This window comes from Lemur catta, chromosome 1 (assembly GCF_020740605.2).
Source record: "Lemur catta isolate mLemCat1 chromosome 1, mLemCat1.pri, whole genome shotgun sequence".
Taxonomy (NCBI): Eukaryota; Metazoa; Chordata; class Mammalia; order Primates; family Lemuridae; genus Lemur; species Lemur catta.
In genome coordinates this window covers 245337027-245356866 of record NC_059128.1, presented here as the reverse complement: position 1 = coordinate 245356866, position 19840 = coordinate 245337027, and the positions used below count along the sequence as shown (strand labels likewise).

At 34.2% G+C, this 19840-nt stretch overlaps 1 protein-coding gene across 1 annotated transcript in view; it reads right to left on the bottom strand.

The window, feature by feature from the left end:
* Window positions 1–18921, bottom strand: part of LOC123649326 (developmental pluripotency-associated protein 4-like) — a 125330-nt gene extending 106409 nt beyond the window's left edge. Inside the window, 1 exon segment of the mRNA XM_045567421.1 lies at window positions 18913–18921. Coding sequence (XP_045423377.1) covers window positions 18913–18921 — 9 coding nt within the window.
* Window positions 18922–19840: the final 919 nt, after the last annotated feature.

The following is a 19840-nucleotide window of genomic DNA, read 5'->3' as shown; positions in this document are numbered from 1 at the left end:
CCCTCCTCTTTTCCCTGCCCCACCCCATGCACAGAATAAAATCAATTAATTAAATTTTTGAAAATTTTTTAAAAAGTTTACAAAGGAATGTGTTTACACATGATTTAATATTGTGGTGGTAAATCAATAAAATATTAGTGAAGTCAACAATAAGAGAATATTGTCATGTATAGTAGAGAACCATTATGACTAAAAAATCAGTACTTCAATTCTAGGTACTACTCATAATTTTGAAATTCCATAAGAAAGGAGATGTTATAATTTGAAGTATACATAATATTTTTGTTAAAACGTACTTAAATGCCTAATAGTAGAGGGTGATTTAAGTGAGCAGGCATATCTTGTAAAATCTTATATCCTAGGGCATCTCTAAGACACATGGATTGGAATTATTCCCAATGTGTTGGTTATTTGTCCAAAGTAAGACAGGTGCAGAAATGAAAATGTTTTAGCATTGGAAATATTAGTTTCATGTCTATTGAACCTAAGAACAAAAAATAATTGGGCTTGTAAAAAATTTTTTACAGCATTGAGTAAGAAATGATTTTGTAATGTCCTAGGAAACAAGGTGAATTGCAACGTTGTTCTCTCAAATAAAAATATTCCATATTAATTTGTTTATAAATGTCCATTATTAAAATCTATCAATTTTGCTTCTTTTAGCTTACATTAAAAGTTGTTAAATCCAAATCACTTACACAAATATGCCATAATAATAGAGAACAGTTTTTCTGGCGTTGAAAATAGTACTAAATAGTAAAGATTTAGGAAAACCAATCTCTAACTTGAAATATGTGAGAACTACATTATAGAAATTTTGCTTAAAATGTCTAAGAAGAAAACACTCTGAATACATAATTCTTGTTATCAAGAAAATAACACAAGTTAAATGTAAATTCAATTAAAGGTGTACCATCAGTAAATAATACTATAAAGTGGTTAATGAGAAATTCCATAGACATGTATATTTTTCAAAAGCAATGCTATAATATTGATAAAGCCTCACAATATAATGATTTCATTCAATAACATTCATCTAGTAGTATTTTCAAAGAGAAATAGTGAGTAAAAAATTACCATATTTTTCGAAATGGGAATATTACTTGGAAAAATGCTTTTTTTTTCCCAACTTCAGTGTCAGAAGAAAAACTGTCACTTTAGAAAAATAAAACATCCACCACATAAACAGAAGCAAAACCAAAGACCATATGATCATCTCAGTAGATGTGAAAAAAACATTTGACAAAATTCAGAACTGTTTCATGATTTAAAAACTCCAACAAATTAGGCATAGAAAGAACATATGTAAAAATTATAAAAACCATATATGACAAACCCACAGCCAACATTATGCTGAATGGGGAAAAGTTGAAAACATTACCCCTAAGAACTGGAATAAGACAAGAGTGCCCACTGTCACCACTTAGAAATAAAAAAATAAAATGAATAAATATAATAAGTTAAAATAAATTAAAAATTTTTTAAAATAAAATAAAATAACCAGGCTATGACAATATTACAGTTGGCCCTGTGTATCTGCAAGCTCTACATCTGTGATTCAACCACCACCAACAGGGCAAAAATATTTTTTAAAAAGCAATAAAAATAACAATAGAGCAATAAAATAGTATATAAATAAAAAACAATATAGTATAACAGTGACTTACATAGCATTTATATTGTCTTATAAGTAATGTAGTAACAATTGAAAGTGTACAAGAGGATGTGCATAGGTTATATTATGCATGTATTATACACATATACATATATAAATGTGCATGTCATTTTTGAGTAGGCAATATTTATCATAAAATAAAAGGAAAGGGTAAAATTACATAAATTTATGGTCTACATGACTACAACTGAATCATCATATTCATTAACAACTGGTGAGAGTTGATTTCATGCCAAAATATTTATGAATACAATTATTTTTAAAGTCTTGAATTCCTTCTAAGCTCAGAAAGTTTCTAGAATTACAAATCAGATTGACAGAAGTATATAGACACAAACACACAAAGTAATGAAAGAGAGAGAGAATACTAATAATTTATGATTATTTTTGTCTCACAACTACATTTCTCCTTCTCTAGTATACTATTGTCAACCATTAACCCTTATCACTCTACATTAGTTTGGTGGTTGTGAAATATAGTGTTTATCAAGCAAAAAGCCATAGACAAAGCAGTCATTGATGTTAAAGATATGCACTTTAAATACAAGAGAGGGACTTTAAAAACAGGCTGAAAATTAATCTATGGCGAAACATATAATAGGCAAACAATACTCCTAAAAAGGCTGGAGTGGCTATATTAACATCAGATAAATCAACTTCAAGACAGAAAGCATTACTAGAGATAAATGGAATATTTTATCATGATAAAAGGGTCAATTTATTAGGAAGACTAGCAATCCTAAATGTGTATGTATCTAATAATGAGCTTCCAGACACATGAACTACAAATTAGCAAAATTAAAGGAGAAAAAAGCAAATTCACAATCATAGGGTGTAAAGGTATAAAAGATATGAACACTATCAACCTCCTTAATCTAAATTATATTTACAGGACAGCACACATCACAGTTGTAGGATTCACACTTTTCAAGTTCACATGTGGTTCATTCACCAAGGTAGACTTTACCTGGGGCCATAAAACAAATTTCAAAAATTAGAAAACAAAAACTATACGATGTTTAGGAAAATCGTACATATTTGGAAATTAAACAGCCTACTTCTACATAAGCCAAGAAAGAAATTAGAAGAAAGAAAGAAAAAAAAAGGAAAAGTAGACAAGGCTTTTTTAAAATAATGAAAATATATCTTGTACATAAGGAAAGGCAAATCTCATACTTCTGGGAACATTGGATTTATTATGTACATCCCACACTACTATCTTCTTATTATTTTAACTGCAAGGGCCTCAAATAATTATTCTTTATTATTCTTTACTCTTCTGTGAATGGAAATAGAAAAATCTTGAAAAAAAAGTAACTTGATGATCTTTTTGTTTCTAGTGGAGGTTGGGGTAGATATTGATAAAATTTAAGTAGGATCCTCCTGTCATGACATACGTAATGCAGACTGTCAGAGTCATCTTTACAGTAATGAACAACTCAAAATCTCAGTGGTTTGCAGCAAAAAGCATTTCTTTCTTGTGTTGCATGTCAGCTGCTGCAGGTTGGTTACTCTGCTCCACAGGTCTTCTTATTTTGAGGTCCATAGCCAAGGGGAAGACCCTTTTTGGGATCCCACGCTTGTGGCTGAGGGAAAAGAACAGGATCTGCCAAAAATATGCAATGCCTCTCAAAACATGTCTGAAATTGGCTCACAGTCATTTCTGCTCATACCCCTGTCCCCAACCCTACCTTCCAACACATGAGAAGTTCTGCAATCTGTATCTCAGAGGATGAAGCATTTTAATAGTTTGAAGTTAAGAAGATATTTGAATATTCACACCAGCAGGCAAATGTTTCCTTTCAGTATGGGGTCATTCATCAGGGTCCTTCACATCTCAAAGCTTCTGTGTGACAACTTTGCTAAAATTATAGTAAGATTATAGCAGTTTTAAAAGTTGACTATGTTTTGAGCATTCAGTAGAAAAACATAATTACTTATGAAGATTTTGCCAAATCTACTTCCATTTCTGGGAAACTGGTGTTGGATGTTGCCATGATAACAAATGAGCAAGAAATCAGTCCTACAATTATCACAACGTGAAAGCAAGCTTTATGATATGTTGGCGCTGCAACAATCCACTTTTGATATATAATTTTGGTTTAGGAAAAACAAGGACATAACAAGCTGTGTAAACAAATGTCTGTGTATTGTGGATCGGGCTTTCAAACTAAACTATTGCCAGATATTCAGAGCCCTTTTTCCTGTCTTCTAGAGTGTAATCAATTTGAAATCCCAATTTCCCCATGGATATTGCAGTCTTCTCTTTAGCTTAATCACTACTTATCTTGATCTCTGTCTTTTATTCCTCTTCTAGGACTACAGATAAGATAAATGTTGAATTATTCTTTTAATAAGCAAATGAAGCTCACCAGTGAATAGAAACAAAGCTTTCACATAGTATCTAATATAGGAATTACTGTGATTCTAGTCAAATTTTGAATGTTAAGAACTTTCCAGTTCTCTACCAGAGAATAATTCTGTTAATTGCCTGCAAAGTAATTATTATAGATCTTACAAATTATAGTTGTTTGTTTTGATTGAGCAGTTTCTATGTGCCCACAGCATTTTGACAAAAAAACTAAATGGCAGATCAAAAAGAGTAATAGCTGCCCCCAATATTATGCTACATATTTTTCAATGTCTTGTAAACTTAGAAACATTAGATTTGTGTAAGTGGTACACACCAGAACTTATGCTCAATAATATTTTTATTACTTTGTGAATCTATTTAAAAAATAATTACAGAGCATATATGGTCAGCAATGTATTACACAAAGTCTCTGTTTATAAAGCATGTTCATTGTTTCTTATGATTGACACACTAAAGAATAATAAGGATACTCTCTTTTTTCCAACAACATTTCTAAATTTATACTTACTATGAGCTGTTCTACCCCTCTGGTAGATGAATTAGGTGAATTTCTACCTTTTTTAAGCTCTCCAAATTACATATTATTGGTACTCTGATTGGGACAATTTTTCTTATCTTTACTGGCCACACTGAAGAAGTTTTAGAATTCCTTACACTCATTAATTAAATGCTATTAGAAGACCCAGTAATATTGGCAATCAAAACCACTCCACACACATTCCAGATGCCCTCTGTTAAAACAGAAACTTCAGGCAAATGAAATATAACACAGTTTACTTGAGCAAAGAAGAATTTACAGATCTGGGCAGCCCCCAGAAACAGAATAGGTTCAGAGCAACACCAAGGCTGCAACAAGGAGACAGCAAAAGGGAAGTGATGTATAGAAAACATAAGTGAGGCACAAAAACTGCTGAATTAGTTACCGCAGGATAGTAGCCTTATTTGAACATTGTTTGAACAGTTGGCTGTCTGTAGTTGACCAAAGTTTGGCTACTGTGATTGGCTGAGACTCAGCTACTTTTTACAGAGTAGGTTACAGTTTGTTACACATCAGGTTAGGTTACAGTTCACTATGTGCAGAGAAATCTTTAGGTCAAACTTAATTTAACACCTCTAAGGTGAATTATTGCAGATGTACTTAGACAGATACACCCAAATGGCCTTCCCAGAGAAAGGGAATTGTTTTATGAGGAAACCAAAATAAAAAGAAAAAAAAGAAAAGAAACAGTAAATATTCAGTGTTTTCTTTTTTTAAATCTTTGAAATAAGTTTTAGAAAACATAACAGAAATTATAAAAGCTGAATTTTTTTATTTGTCAGAAGAAAAAATAAATCTGAAAGGAGGCAAAATAGACAATGACAAACAACAGGTTGGGAAAAAAGTAGAGGAAAAGCATTCCATGCACGTAGCTCCCAGAGGATCAGGGTACTTGGAAGAGCTGGGGAAAAGAGTGTGGAAGAACAGATTCAGAGTGGCCTATGGAAGGAAGAGACCCAGCATTGACAAGGCTACTGGGCCCCAGGGTTCCGGAGCAGTGTTCCTGAACAAGTACCAGCCAATCCACTGTCACTTTTAGAATGAACACACCCATAGCCTGTGCTGAGAAGACATGTGTGTTATTTCTACTTGTAACTGAGCTAGGACATCTGTCAACACTTGCCTTTACAGCTCATAGAGTCCCTCCAACCAATGTTCTGTCCACCTTTGTTCCTGGAACAACCAAGACCTTTGACCTCTCTATGTGGCAACCACACTCTCTGTAAACTTCCCCAAACACACATAAGTATGTCTAAAACTGGGACTGGGGTTTTTAGCATCAGGAAAGGCAGTGGAGGTGTGACAAGCAATGCCGGTTACAGGAAAGTAATGGACAAGGGTAAAAGCCTTTCAGTTATATATGCTTAATATGTCTCCCACAGCATCCCTGAGTTTGAGCTTTCATGCAACTCAGAGCAACGTCCAACTCAAATCTATGCCTTTGAAAATGGATATATATCTGTCTGTCTATCAAGACAAAAAAGATACTTTTACTTCTAGTTTTCAACTGTAGTTTTTCTTCATATTCTGTTAATCTTTCCATATTGATTTTTTATAAGATAACCTCAGATAAAATAGAAAGGAAAAGATACTTTGATTTTTTTATTATAATCTCAAAAAAAAAAAAAAAGATCATGAAATCAATCTCTTCTGTTCCTTTTGATAGTTCTTTTTGGTTTCTTACTTGTGGTACCCAAGGATATAAACACTTATTTGTACCAGCCAGTATATTTCTATTTTAATAGCAGTAATTCAGCCAAGGCTGTAGATAACTCCATAGGAATTTTTGTAAAGTTAATTTTCTAAATCTATTAGTACAGCCATGAAGAAAAGAGCAAAAGAATTTATTATAATATATGATAGCTTCTCATTTATTGCATTCTCCAAATCCAAATATCCATGATTTACCACTAGTAACTTTAGATACATTTTTTTTTCTAAAGGTGTGTAGACTGCCCATGACTTGGTTGCAAGTCTGAACAAAATATACATCATTCAGGTTTTCTCTTAATTATATGGCAAATTTTGCTTCCAGTTTCTTTCCATATAATCCATGCTATTTTTTAAATTTATGCTAGTTAAAAGAAATTTATATATATTTAGATCATTTCCATTTTACTATATATAATATTTTGTTTGATCCTGAAAAATTATCATGTAGCATCCCTATTTTTGGTTCCTGTATAATAATGCTGACCTTCCCAGATGCTCAATAGAATTTGCATCCCAGAGCTTCAGCATAGTACAGTTAGACCCGAAGCTCATAGTACTGGAGAGGGACTTGCACACCAGTTTATCAGTTGAATACTTGTCCCCTTATTTCACTACAGAAAGGGCTGAGACTTCAGTTTTTGTGAACATTATTTTACTCTGTAGTCATTCTTCCAAATAATATTTATACTTATTATAAGACTTTGGTAAAATTTTATATGAAATACCAACTATCATGTTGGATTATTTACACTAGGGTGGCATATAATATAAAATATAAATTATTAATACTGATTGAACAGTAAATGTATATCACATTCATCATTCATATGTGTAGAATGATAAAAGTTTAAATTCACTTTGCCGATAAAACAGTTGATCTGTGTCCCTAAAATTTTCTCCTTTCATTTTCAGACACCATGTCTGCTAAAATAGCTTATACGTTTACTGAAGATCCTTTTCAGTCAATTTTGTTTTCTATTTCTCTTCCTCCTGCTTTTTTTTAAATTTTTTTTTGATACATATCCTGCTTTTTAAATCCACAAGATGCTGGTATTTTCTTTTCCTTCTTTCCCATCTAACAACTGTCTCATTTTGAGCAATCTTAGAATTATGGATTCAGAGATCTTGAACATCTTGTGCATATTCAAACCTACAACCCCAGTTTTTCCTCAATTGTGAAAATATTTCTAAATGACCATTAGCTAGCTCTGTACTCCCAAAAGTCCATCAGCAACTCAAATTTACTTTACACATAGTGAACCTCTGTTCCTCATAGCAAACTATAATTTATAGTTCTTCAGTTACTATAATAAGTAACATTTATTTATGCAAACTAAAATTTATTTATGCCACACAATTGCATTAAAGCTGTGAGTCATGCAATGTTTAGGTTTTGTGAACATTCCGTGTACTTTCACATGCATGCTCTTCTACATTACTGTTTACTGTGCCTGATCCTACATGTCATCTTCTACTTACTCTGTATCTTATTATATATACTGTAAAGCAAGTGTCTATTGTGTTTGCATCATACTGTGATAAAAGTCCTTTGGTTCCTTTTTTTTGGTTCATCATGGATTCATTCTGTAATGTCCCATATGAATTCCTTTATGGTTATTGGATAATGTAAAAGTAAACTTGCCTTAAAATGAAAAAAAATCCAAAGGCATTGGCAAAGAGGCATAAAGAATCACTACCTAATGAAGGTAAATATTCTTTATAAAGCTGCATAGGAGTTTATTATTGTCATCCATTAAGGCAGCTCAAATATTATTATGTCTTTTCATCTCTTATAAAACTATGTAATGTAAATTGTTACTAAAAGATGATTATTTAGTCTTAAATATTAGTATATAAGTTATTCTATCAAGAAAATGTAATTTCATATGCATTCTGACTCTTTACATTGAAAGATTATTGTACATTATTTGCTGATTACAAAGGAAATTTGTTTCTAATGTAGAAAATAGAAGTTATAGAAAGGCACAAATTAGACAATTTATTATGTATTATTTCATTATCCTTAAATAAACATTTCTTAACACTAGGTCTATGCCTGTCTAAAAACATGAATGTTATTGCAATATTAAAATAATGCACACATAATTAACATCTCTATATTTAAAATAAGACAAAGGTGATATGAGTAAGTGAAAAGTCATATTTATATATTTTACCTATAATTCTATTCCATATTATAAAACAGTACAAAGAAATTGAAAAGAATCAGTGTGAATAGAAGTACCAAAACCAGGGTTTTTTAAAGTATAATTTTATACACTTGGCATTGTTTAACTTTTTTTAATGTGGGATATATTTATCATCATCTTCAGAGCAAGCAAATGATCCCAGAAAGAGACAAAACATTCAATAAACAAAAACAAAATCCAATAGAATTTGTTGTCTGTAAAGAAATAATATTCCAAACAAACAATAAATTAATAAGTCAACAAATAATTTCTCTGTTTGTATACCATCATTTTGAATATAGTAATGTTTGGGGAGATTAACTATCTTGCAAACTGGAAGAAAAAAGTAACAATGCCCTCTGATAAGGCAAAAACTTGTTTGCAAAGATTTATTTGAGAACTGGAAGGATCTGCGCAGAAGGGTCCTCCTACAGTTGCTTCTGATCCCAGGTCCAAAGACCGTTGATGCCAAGTAGGACTCAGACTTATTGACAAAATGGCGGATTTAAGAGAACACGTGCAGGTTACCCATAGGATCAGTAATTATCAGAAGTTAGAAGAAATGCTGGCGTAGGAGTAGGGTGGAGCAACCACATATTTCTCCACTGCTTGTTAAAAAAGAGAGAAAAGATATCAGGTGCCAGACAGACAGGCTGGATTTCTGGGCAGGGCTTTGGTTTTCCAGAAAGAGGAGAGGCCTCTGGAGGCCAGCAATAAAACAGGAACTAAGAAGAGAGAATGTAAACAGTAAGTCAGGCCAGAATAGAGGGATAAAGAGGGCAATGTTTATAACAGATCTGATTTGGGAAGTCAGTATGGTTTGAGGAGAGAACATTGGGTTTAGAGTTAGCTAAAGCTGAGCTTTTATCCTGACATTTGGTGAACTTCTGTAATCTTCAGACTTCTCAGGTAAAGCCTACCTTTTAAAAAGTATGGCAGATTACGTAAGAAAAACTTATTTAGAGTGATTATCGTGGTTATTGAAAGAAAATAATAATATAATGAATATTTGAACCTTTCAATCTTTATTTTCTCCATCAAAATGTCTAAAAATCAAATGCAAGTACATTGTCTCAGGTTTTTGGTTGGAAAGGGAGGATTAAGAAAGGAGATAGTTCGATGAAAAACACCCAAAACCAATAGCTGAGCCACTGAATTCACATTCAGAAACTATCACGTTATTCTAAATGAGATGGGGCAACCAAGACTACTGATCTTAGGATTCTTTAAAAAATCATGACAGACTTGAACCCACAGGAAATTATCTGTTGGAATATGCAACTGCCAAGAACAGAGGCAAGGGCAGAGAATCAGCAGAAAAGCAAAAGCTAAGGTAAGTTCATGAATTAATTTTAGAATATGAGAGAATAAAGAGATATTGCACCTTGTGTGTTCAGCTTCTTTGTTTAACTGAGAGGGCTGAGAAATCAAATGACTTTTTCTAAGGTATAAAACCTAACAATAAATCTGGAAATAATTGTATTTTTTGATTCCTAGTTAAAGTATTTTGTGCAACATACAAAGACAATTCCTTAGTTTTCCAAGAAAATGGAAAAATTCTTAATTATATAGAAATTATAATTATGAACAATATATTGTGTCCAGATTCTATTTTTTCATGGATGTTTTAAAATATATTTTAAGAAGAGTTTTAAGGGAGAATAAATTACAAATAATATTAATGGATTTAAATATCATTTATTTGAGGATATAAGGATATATACAAGGATTTAACAATATTTTCTATCACAATGTTTGTTTAAAAAATAACAAAGTTACATTTTTTTAAAATTCAGTGTGCTAAATGATAAAATTTGATTGTCTTTTATTACTTTGAGACTGAATAAACATATCAAGAAGAATTCATGGAAAAGAGAAAGCAGAGATACAATTAAAGAATCTTATTATTAGGTATTATTTACAGTATTATGGACCAAATCTTTGTATCCCCTGAAATGTATATTTTGAAGTGCTAACTTCCATGTGGCTGTATCTGGAGATGAAGCCTTTAAGGAGGTAATTAAGGTTAAATTAGATCATAAAGGTGGGGACCTGATCCTATAGAAATAGTGTCCTTTTACGAAGAGATGTTGGAAACCATGCAGCTGTCTTTCTCCACTCTCACTCACAGGAAAGATCATGTGAGAAAAAAGTGGTTGTCTGCAAGCCGGGAAGAGACTCTCACCAGAAACCGAACTCTGTGGGACATTGATCTTGGACAGTCCCCCAGCCTCTAGAACTGTGAGAAATAAATTTTGGTTGTTAAGTCTATGGTATTTTGTTATGACAGCCCAAGCTGACTACATAACCAAGACAACAAACAATTTTTTGCTATATACAGCTAGCATTTTCTCTTTTATCCAGAATAAGTGTGTATACTTTCTTATTTTTAGTACTCCAAATTTCACCCTGCTGTTCCTTTAATGAAATCTAATGGGCACTTACATCTCATTTAAAACTGTACTCATTCAATTATTTATTGATTGCTTTATTCATTTATTTATTTTCACTGCACCTGAGATTTTTCCTTCTGGATACAGTGAATTAAAAAAATACAAATTTTACATAATTAATTGTTTTAGCAAATTTGTATGCTATATGAACATCTATAAACTTTGTCAAAGCTAAGTAGTTAATTCCCAATTATTTTTCCTTGTACCCAAACTGATCTATTCACTTGAAATCACTTATATTTTATGCAAATAAAATAAGAGGAAATAGAACACAAAAAGGTAAAATTCCAGATAACTTTGCTTTCTCTACCATCAAAAGGAGTGTTTTATTGATGTTATCTATAAGTGAATGCTACAGTAATAATTTTTACAGAAGAAAAATAAAACTATTTGATTATCTTTACCAGAATATATTTTCTTAGAAAACAATTACATCATTTGAATTTAGTTCAGGTTTTTAAAGGCATAAAAGCTATTCAAATCACTCCATGAAATTCCTTCTAAAATATAAGGAAAAAGAATATTTAACGTAAATTAGATATTATATTTAATTAAGTACATAAATGATTGTTAAGTCTAATCTATTAGTTTATGGAGGAATATGATTTGATTGAAATATAGTTTAAATGTTTTATGTGTACTTCCATTTGCTCATATATATAGAAAATATGAGCAATATCAGCTACTAATATTAATTATACATTTATACATTGACTTATTCATTGATGAAACATTTGGATCATTTACTATGTGCTTGTATTATGTGAGATACATGAATGAATTACAAAGGTGAAAATGGTGGAATATGGTCCTTGCTCAGATTTTTTACATATGTTTATTCTTAACTGGACACTGAGACTTTCAATAAGAGAAAACGAGTCCTACCAATTTTTGCATGTCCCATCCTAAAAATAATTCCTGATGCCTGGCAATCAATAAATAAATATATATTAGCCAAATAGATAAATGCATGGATAAATAAAATAATGAATTAATGGTTAGGGCACAATTTATAATAATTGTGTCATAAATTTGCAAATAGGCAAATTACAATTAATACTGATGTACATAAAGATAAAAGTGAAAAAGATTAAGAAAGCTGATGTGGAGTGTCATTTTAGAAGTCTAAAAAACCTATTCTTTGGTCTTTTCAGATTCACCCAAGTGCGCATTTTCTCAGTAAGAATGAGCACACCAACTTGGCAGGAGTCAATATTCATTGATCATTTTCCTTCCATTCTCTGGATTTCTCCTTTGTGATTTCTGCTTGGCTTCCAATCAGTTCATTGGATACGTGAGAACACTCTTTTGTGGTAATCTTAACTTGTGACTTTAACCTGGCAGCATCCTAGTTCTGACAATGTCCAAACATCTTTTGCTTTTATCTATGTGATATATGTTTCCTCTTCTGATTACAGAACTTCTCCAATTCTTAATATATGTAGTTCAGATTAGGTTAGGTACATGCCTAGGCCTAGTTTATCAGAGTCACAGCCCCTGATACAGTGATATATCTTTGTGTGGGTTTTTGAGCAATAAAATCATACATGGGTTTCATGCTGAGTTTGTAGAAAAAAAGTCACACAGTCTTCAGAGAATTATTTACCTGATATAATATAGGTTTTATGCTGCTTGTCACCATTTTTACTACCTCCTAGAAAGAGCCCACTTGAGAAATTAGGTCTAAGAGATAGGAAGGGGGCATGCGGGAAGCAGAGTTTAGAGATGTAAAGGAATATTATCCCAGATCCAGCAGTGTTTGAAGCGAGATTTACTACTGGATTTCCTTGTTACATAGGGTGAATAATTTCTGGTGCTTACCCTCTTCTTAAAATTCCAGTTAAATGTTAGGAGCCTGTCCTTCGCCATTCTTGGCTAAAAATTAATTAGTAAGAACCATATGACTCCAAGTTTCCTAATAAGGAATGCAGAAATATGTATGTTTAAATAATTGTTTCTACATATTGTGCCCAAATACAAACATCAATAATGTTATTTGGATGTGAGTTTAAAAGAGAAGTTATAAAAACTTTAAAATTAGAAATTGAGGAGACAAATTTTCAATGCTTATATTTCCACATACAGGCAAGTAGGCAAGTTTATTTTTATTTTTTTCTATCAAAATATGCATACATAAAGATAAGTTATGGGACATTGAATGATAAGAACACAGATTCAGGTTAGTCATTTATATAAATATTATACACACACATATGTGTGACACATACTGTCTCTAAAAGGACTCAATTTTTTTATTTTTTTATAATGGTAATTAAATTGTATGGATGCCATGCAATATATATCATAATTTACACCAACTTGTTCATAACTTTCAATTTCTAAGTGTGATGTTTCCATTTTTAGGATACTTTATAGTAGTACTAAGAGCTAACAACCCCCTCTCTACCTCTGAGCCATTGAACACACCTCTGCCCCGCAATATCCACACACATGGCCCCCAAACACATAAGCTAATAATAGAGGGAAAAGTTGTTGAATCAATCTGGGTCTTCACATGTGTTCAAGTACTTTCTGTTTTTCATGATACAATTTTTAAAATTTGGGTTTCCACACACAAAAATTCCACAGACAAAAAAGTCTAAAAAGCAACTGCTCAATTCATTTATTTGTTTTATAGTTTTCTTAGGGCAGGTTACCTAGAAGCAGAACTGAGACAAATATTTGTATGCAGATGATTTGCTAAGAAAGCGTTCTAAAGAGACAGCAGTAAAGGTATGAGGGAAGGAGGACTTGGTAGGGGAAGAGGCAGCATAATATTAGGAAAGCAGGGCTTCAGCAGGGAGATTGTGGCATGTAAGTTTTGCCTCAGAACCTGTTTCATTTTCACACAAAGGAGTCAGTCTCTAGGGGAACTTGACTCCCAGGTGTAGCTAGCTTTCTGTTGCTCTACTAGGACACAATAATCCTCCTAAGAGTAGTAGTAGATGAGGCCCTTGGAAGTAAAAGCACACATAGTACAGAACCCAGAAACAGTAAAAGAATCCTGGTGAATATGGGCAGAGCACTGAGAGTGTCCCAATGCAACACTGAGATTGAAAATCTCCGACATCTGCTTTTGTCAAATGAGGTGCATTGAAATGACCTAGAAGCACAAGTCTAATATACGAATAAAAATGTAATAAAGGCAATAAGACATGCATTAACTATTCAAAATATTTAAATTAATAAAATTTGCTTTTTATTTTAGCCATGGATAACTAGATTCCAAACAAAACATATATTTTAGATATACTTGGCTTTGAGCTTATAATACAAATTTCCTATCGAATTCACTGGTGCATAATTTATTTTCATGTATGAGTGAGAATCACAGCTTAAACAAATCCATCAGATAATTGACCTCTGGCTATTTTTAAAATCAGATAATTGACCTGCACTTATTTTATGCTGTATACCGGACAAAGATGCATCACTTGGATGATTTATAGAGAAGCAGAAGGCAGACTTTTTGGCACTAGTATCTGGTGGATACACTAGGCTTTTAGCTGTTATGCTATTAAAGGTGAACTGGTTCTACTTATTTTTCTATTTCATTTAAAGCTTCAAAGCAGTTTGAACAGTGAGAAAGCCATGTCAATTTGTAGTCTAAAAGCTCTTATCCAGCTGCCTTCTGAGCCATATTTTAACCTCTCAAGCAATAGAGAGTACTTGTTACATAACTTGTGTCTCTCTACAGATACAAAACTGGAAAGATGTTTAATGATCACATCTGCCCCACAAGTGTGGGACAGTTAGTGTTTTGATGACAGTCAACTGATTTTATTCTTAAAAGAGTGAAGAAGAAAATAATAAAAGAAAAGCTAATTTTACGTGTCTATAGTGGGAGTGAGGGGACCCTTACCCTTTCCCCCAAAAGTTTGCTGAAAGATCAACACACACCTGGCATGGTGTCTCACGCCTATAATCCTAGCACTTGGGAGGCCAGGCAGGAGCATTGGTTGGGCTCAGGAGTTTGAGACCAGCCTCAGCAAGAGTAAGACCCTGTCTCTACTAAAAATAGAAAAATTAGCTGGGCACTGTGGTGCACATCTGTAGTCTCAGCTACTTGAGAGGCTAAGGCAGGATTGCTTGAGCTAAGGAGTTTAAGGTTGCAGTGAACTATGATGAATGACACAACTGCACACTCCCCAGAGCAACAGAGTGAGAGTCTGTCTCAAAAAAAAAAAAAAAATCAACTCACAGTTACGGCAAATTAATAAGAGAAAGAGGTTTATTTACCATGCCCATGGGTAGAATTACAGAGTGATTGCACAACATCCCAGTGGGGTCCAGAAATTTATATACCTTCATTTTAGAGGGAAGTGGGAGATGAGAAATATAGATCATTCTGTTTAGGGGCAATAAATGATTGCTAGGGAGGATGAATGGATGGGGGAAACAGATTGGCTTGTAAATTAACCTAAGAGATGGGCATTAAATTTAAAATGATTTGGGCCAGGAATGGTTGCATTCTTGATCTTCTTTCCTGCAATATATTGAGATAACAGGGAGGGGAAGGGAAGTCAATTTGTTCTTTTGGATGGGTTCATCTGGTTTATGCAGATAGAGGGAAGCCCCTTCCAATACCTGTTGATCTCTAAGGACTTGTCAATCTCTGAGTAATTCAAAATACTGTTTATACCAAAGAGTCGTATTCTGGGGTGAAATTTCCTGAGCTCCTTTGTGCATTCTGACTACATGGAGGCCATATTTGTCCAGAATTAAGTTTGGAGAAGCCTGGTAAGTAATAAAGGAGAATTATCTAACCCTCCAATTTCAAGAGAGAGAAGGTAGGCTTAGAAAATGGAATCCTCCAATACTTATGCCATTCTGGTGACCAGAATGGTACATTTAACAAAGTAGCCACTCAGTAAATATCTGTTAACTGAATGCATGGTTGCAGGGAGCCTAAGATATAGACAACAGAGAGGAAAGGAGCCCATACTTCCTGGTCAGAATGGTGGTCCTGAAACTTTCTAGCTCCGTTTGACTTGAACACATTAAATAATTTGAGCCTCATCTTCCTCATTGGCAATCTGGTGTGCGTGTCAGATGTTAGTCTAAAACTGTTGATTCTTAGTTCACTCATGGCCAAAGAACGACCAGACACACCAAAGTAAGGCAAGCATGAAAATTAAGTTTATTGAGGGGAGCAAGATAGGATTATAGAGCAAGGGCAAGATACAGGTTTATAGAGCATGATACATATGCCACAGATGATGACTGGATCCATTGTTGCAGCAAAGGGAGAGCAAAAAGAAGGGGCCAAAAAAAAAAAAAGAAGGCCTGGTTATGGTCTGCATCTTGTTTTATAGTGTCTGGATTGGGATCTCCCTCATGGTTCAGAGGTCACCATGGAACCACTTTGATTGGACAGTTGGGAGTTGCATTACTAAGCATGCTGGTTGTTCTAGTTCAATTTTCAGACTCTATGGTACCTATGTAGCTTGGACCATGGGCTAGAGAGTCCTCTGCATTCTTTTGCAGCTGGCACACTAAGTTTTGGCAGATTTGTAGGGTATTCCCTCCTTCCCAGGTGTGGCAGTCACTCAGGAGATTAGGGTGGAGCAGGACCAAGATGGGGACCTTCTTCCCAGGTGGGGCAATTGCACCAAAGCAACAGCGCCCACTTTTGTCCCTAGGAAACCCATGATCGCTCACTATCTACCTAACATGAGGATATCCAAATGGGAGAAATTTGGGGGGAATATTGACACAGGACACAGAGCACTTAGCAGAGTAGTTACTTAGAAATGCCTCCTTCCTTCATTAGGTTCTCCATTTTTTTAAGTCAAATTTTTCATCTTTTACAGTGTACACTTAAAAGCATGTTGGAACCCACTTATAATGTGGTAAAAATAGAGAATGCTCTGTAACAGAGGTAAAGGTCTGAAAAAGGGCAACAAAATGTTTTACAAGTTGTCTCTTTAACCTCCCCCCACTTTTTGGGAATTAAAGCCTGCATTCCTTCCTCAGGCCAGTAATCAAAGCAGCAGAAAAACATGTTCTTTGCTGTTTGTTTTCTAGTATCTTAAACCACGGGGGGTAGCTCAACAGAATTGTACAAGGGTCACAAGATCTTCATTGTCATAGGAAATAAGGTCTACAAAACCACCAATTATAGTTAAACAACAATAGCTGAAGCCATAACTTGTGACATAGGTCACATGGATCCAAGCCCAACTACTGAAACCCTCCTTTTTAAAAACCCCTGTTTTTCTGCTTAAAGGCAGAATGGCAGTATTTGAGATGCTAGTCCACGGTCCTCTTCATTTGCTGGCAAATTAATAAAGTTCTCTTTCCTTTTACTCAAACCACTTGTCCTTGTTCTTCATTCTTGGCCTCTGAGACAAGTACCAAACTTTCAGTAACAGGATCCTCTTTTAAGAAATGAAGGGGCTTAGAAAATGACTCCCCAGGGTTTTTTGGTAGACAGAGTATAGGAAGGAGAAAGGAAGCCTGGCTGGCAAGATGTTGTTGTTATGCAGATAAGCCTACTCTAAGAGCCCTCAGGGAAATGTTTTTATTCAGACCTTTAAGGGTGTCAGACTCTCAGATCAAACAGGCAGGGCCTGGCTACATTTAACTGAGATTCTCTGCAGATGCAAATTTCTCCCTAAGCCTCTCTATCTAGACAGCCTTGAAGCATTATTCCTGTTTGCCCACAGCCATCTCAAAATATGTCAAAGAAATGTATTTTGGGATAAAATATTTCTTATTTCCTTCAGCCCTAAAAAAACCCTTCAAGATGAACAGTCCCTATAAAATGAGTACTTGTCAATTAAAACCTTAGGACTGTAGGACTGTAGCCTAAATAAACTTTTTTTTCCTTTATTTTAATTTTTTTATTTTCTCTCTTTTTAAAATTTTTTATTGGGGTGTTCAGTTGCCTTGTTTGTTTTTGTTGAGACAGAGTCTCACTCTGCAGCTCTGGGTAGAGTGCAGTGGGGTCACTGTAGTTCACCACAACCTCCAAGTCCTGGGGTTATAAACTAACCTTTTGCCTCAGCCTCCTGGGTAGCTGGGACTACAGGTGAACACTACAAAGCCGTGGAGTTTTTTCCTTTCTTTTTGGTAGAGACGGGATCTCACTTTTGCTCAGGCTAGTCTCAAACTCCTGAGTGAAAGTAATCCTCTTGCCTTGGCCTCCCAGAGTGCTAGCTAAATAAACTCTTAAATGTCAATTACAAGTTTATCTCCACGATGCAAAGTAGGGAAGAGATATGATCACTCTTCTACACACCCTGAGAAGATCACAACTTTGACTATTTCTTCTACCTCCTTTTTGGAACATTCATCTTATCTTATGTAGATTTACTGAGCACCAATTAGAACATTACATGAATACTGTCAATTGCCTCACTGCTCACCTCCTTACCCCTTGCCTTTTTCTGTGTACCCTTTTTTCCTTTAAATATGAAGTTCTCAAACTCTCTGTGGAGAGCCCAGTCCACAACAGATACTTTGTTGGCTTGTTAGGTAGACAGCTAGGGACCTCCGGCCCCTCCTGGGGACAAGGTGAGCAACTGCCATACTGGGGAGGAAAGAACACTGAAAGAATCTGACAATCAGAACTTAGCACACCAACTGCAAAAGAATGCAGAGGACTATCTAGCCCATGGGCTATGCAGCATAGACACAACCGAGTCTGGAAAAGTGACCCAGAACAACCGTCTTTCAGAGAAGGCTTATGGGAGATCCGCATGCATAGTAAGATTCAGGTCATATAACTCCCAACTTCCCAATGAAAGTGGTTCCAGGGTGATGTCTGAGCCATGAGAAGGGTCCAATCCAAACACTATAAAACAAGACCCAGACCATAACCAAGGCCTTTTTTTGTCATGACAAGGGGTCAGTTCATTGTCTGTGACAAATGTATCTTGTTCTCACTCTGTAAACCTATGTCTTGCTCTTGCTCTATAATTCTATCTTTCTCTCTTCAATAAACCTCATTTTCGTGCTTACCTTACTTTCGGCATGTCGGTCATTCTTTGGCCAAAGTTGGATCAAGAACTGACATTTCAGACTGCGACCCGACAGACTGTGCTTTTCCTGGGTGCAACTTCAAAATCTTGGCTTAGTAAACCTCAACTGAATGTGACTCTCATTTTCTATTATTTATTATTTAATACTTTTTAGAAAAAAATACGATTTTCTTGAGAAATTTCATTTTATTGTTCTTGCCTTAATATCTCTTTGTACTAAGTTCCTAACTGAGAACTAAAATAAATGCTTACTTTTTTTGGAACCAGTGGGAACCCAGATTTTTTTCTTTTATTTTGTTTAATCTGAATTATTATTTAATTAAATATTATTTAATTATTATTCATTTTATGGGAAAAAGAAGCCCCTATACAATTATAAATGTGGCAGTAATAAAAAAGATATATTATTGAACACATTTGTGGTGTAATAAATGTGTAAACTGATGTACTACATAAGTGATTTTTTTCCAAATTAGACAATGATGGAAGTTTTAAATAGAAATATCTATATGTGGCAGAGATGCTTGAATTTTTATTCAAGCATCATTTCTATAAGAAATGCATTTTCTAGGATGGTCAGAATTATTTTGTGAAGTCCAGACTAAAAGGATACAAATACCTGTGAGAAAACTACCCAGGCAGGGAAAAAAATATATATCCATTGCAAAGAAATGGAAGACAACAGAGAAATGAACAGATTTACAAACATACCTTGAAGGAAATAAAATTTAAATTTTAAATACAGCTACCTCAAGTAGTCCTTTTTAGGTTTAAAACCATTGCCATTGTAAGAAAAGACAGGAAGCAAAACACTACTTTGCACAGTCAGTGGTTTGAAGGTCTTTACCAACTATAACTTTAGATCTTCGGATTCAGAACCCTGCTTTGTCAGTCAGAGGAGGATTTTGCTGAG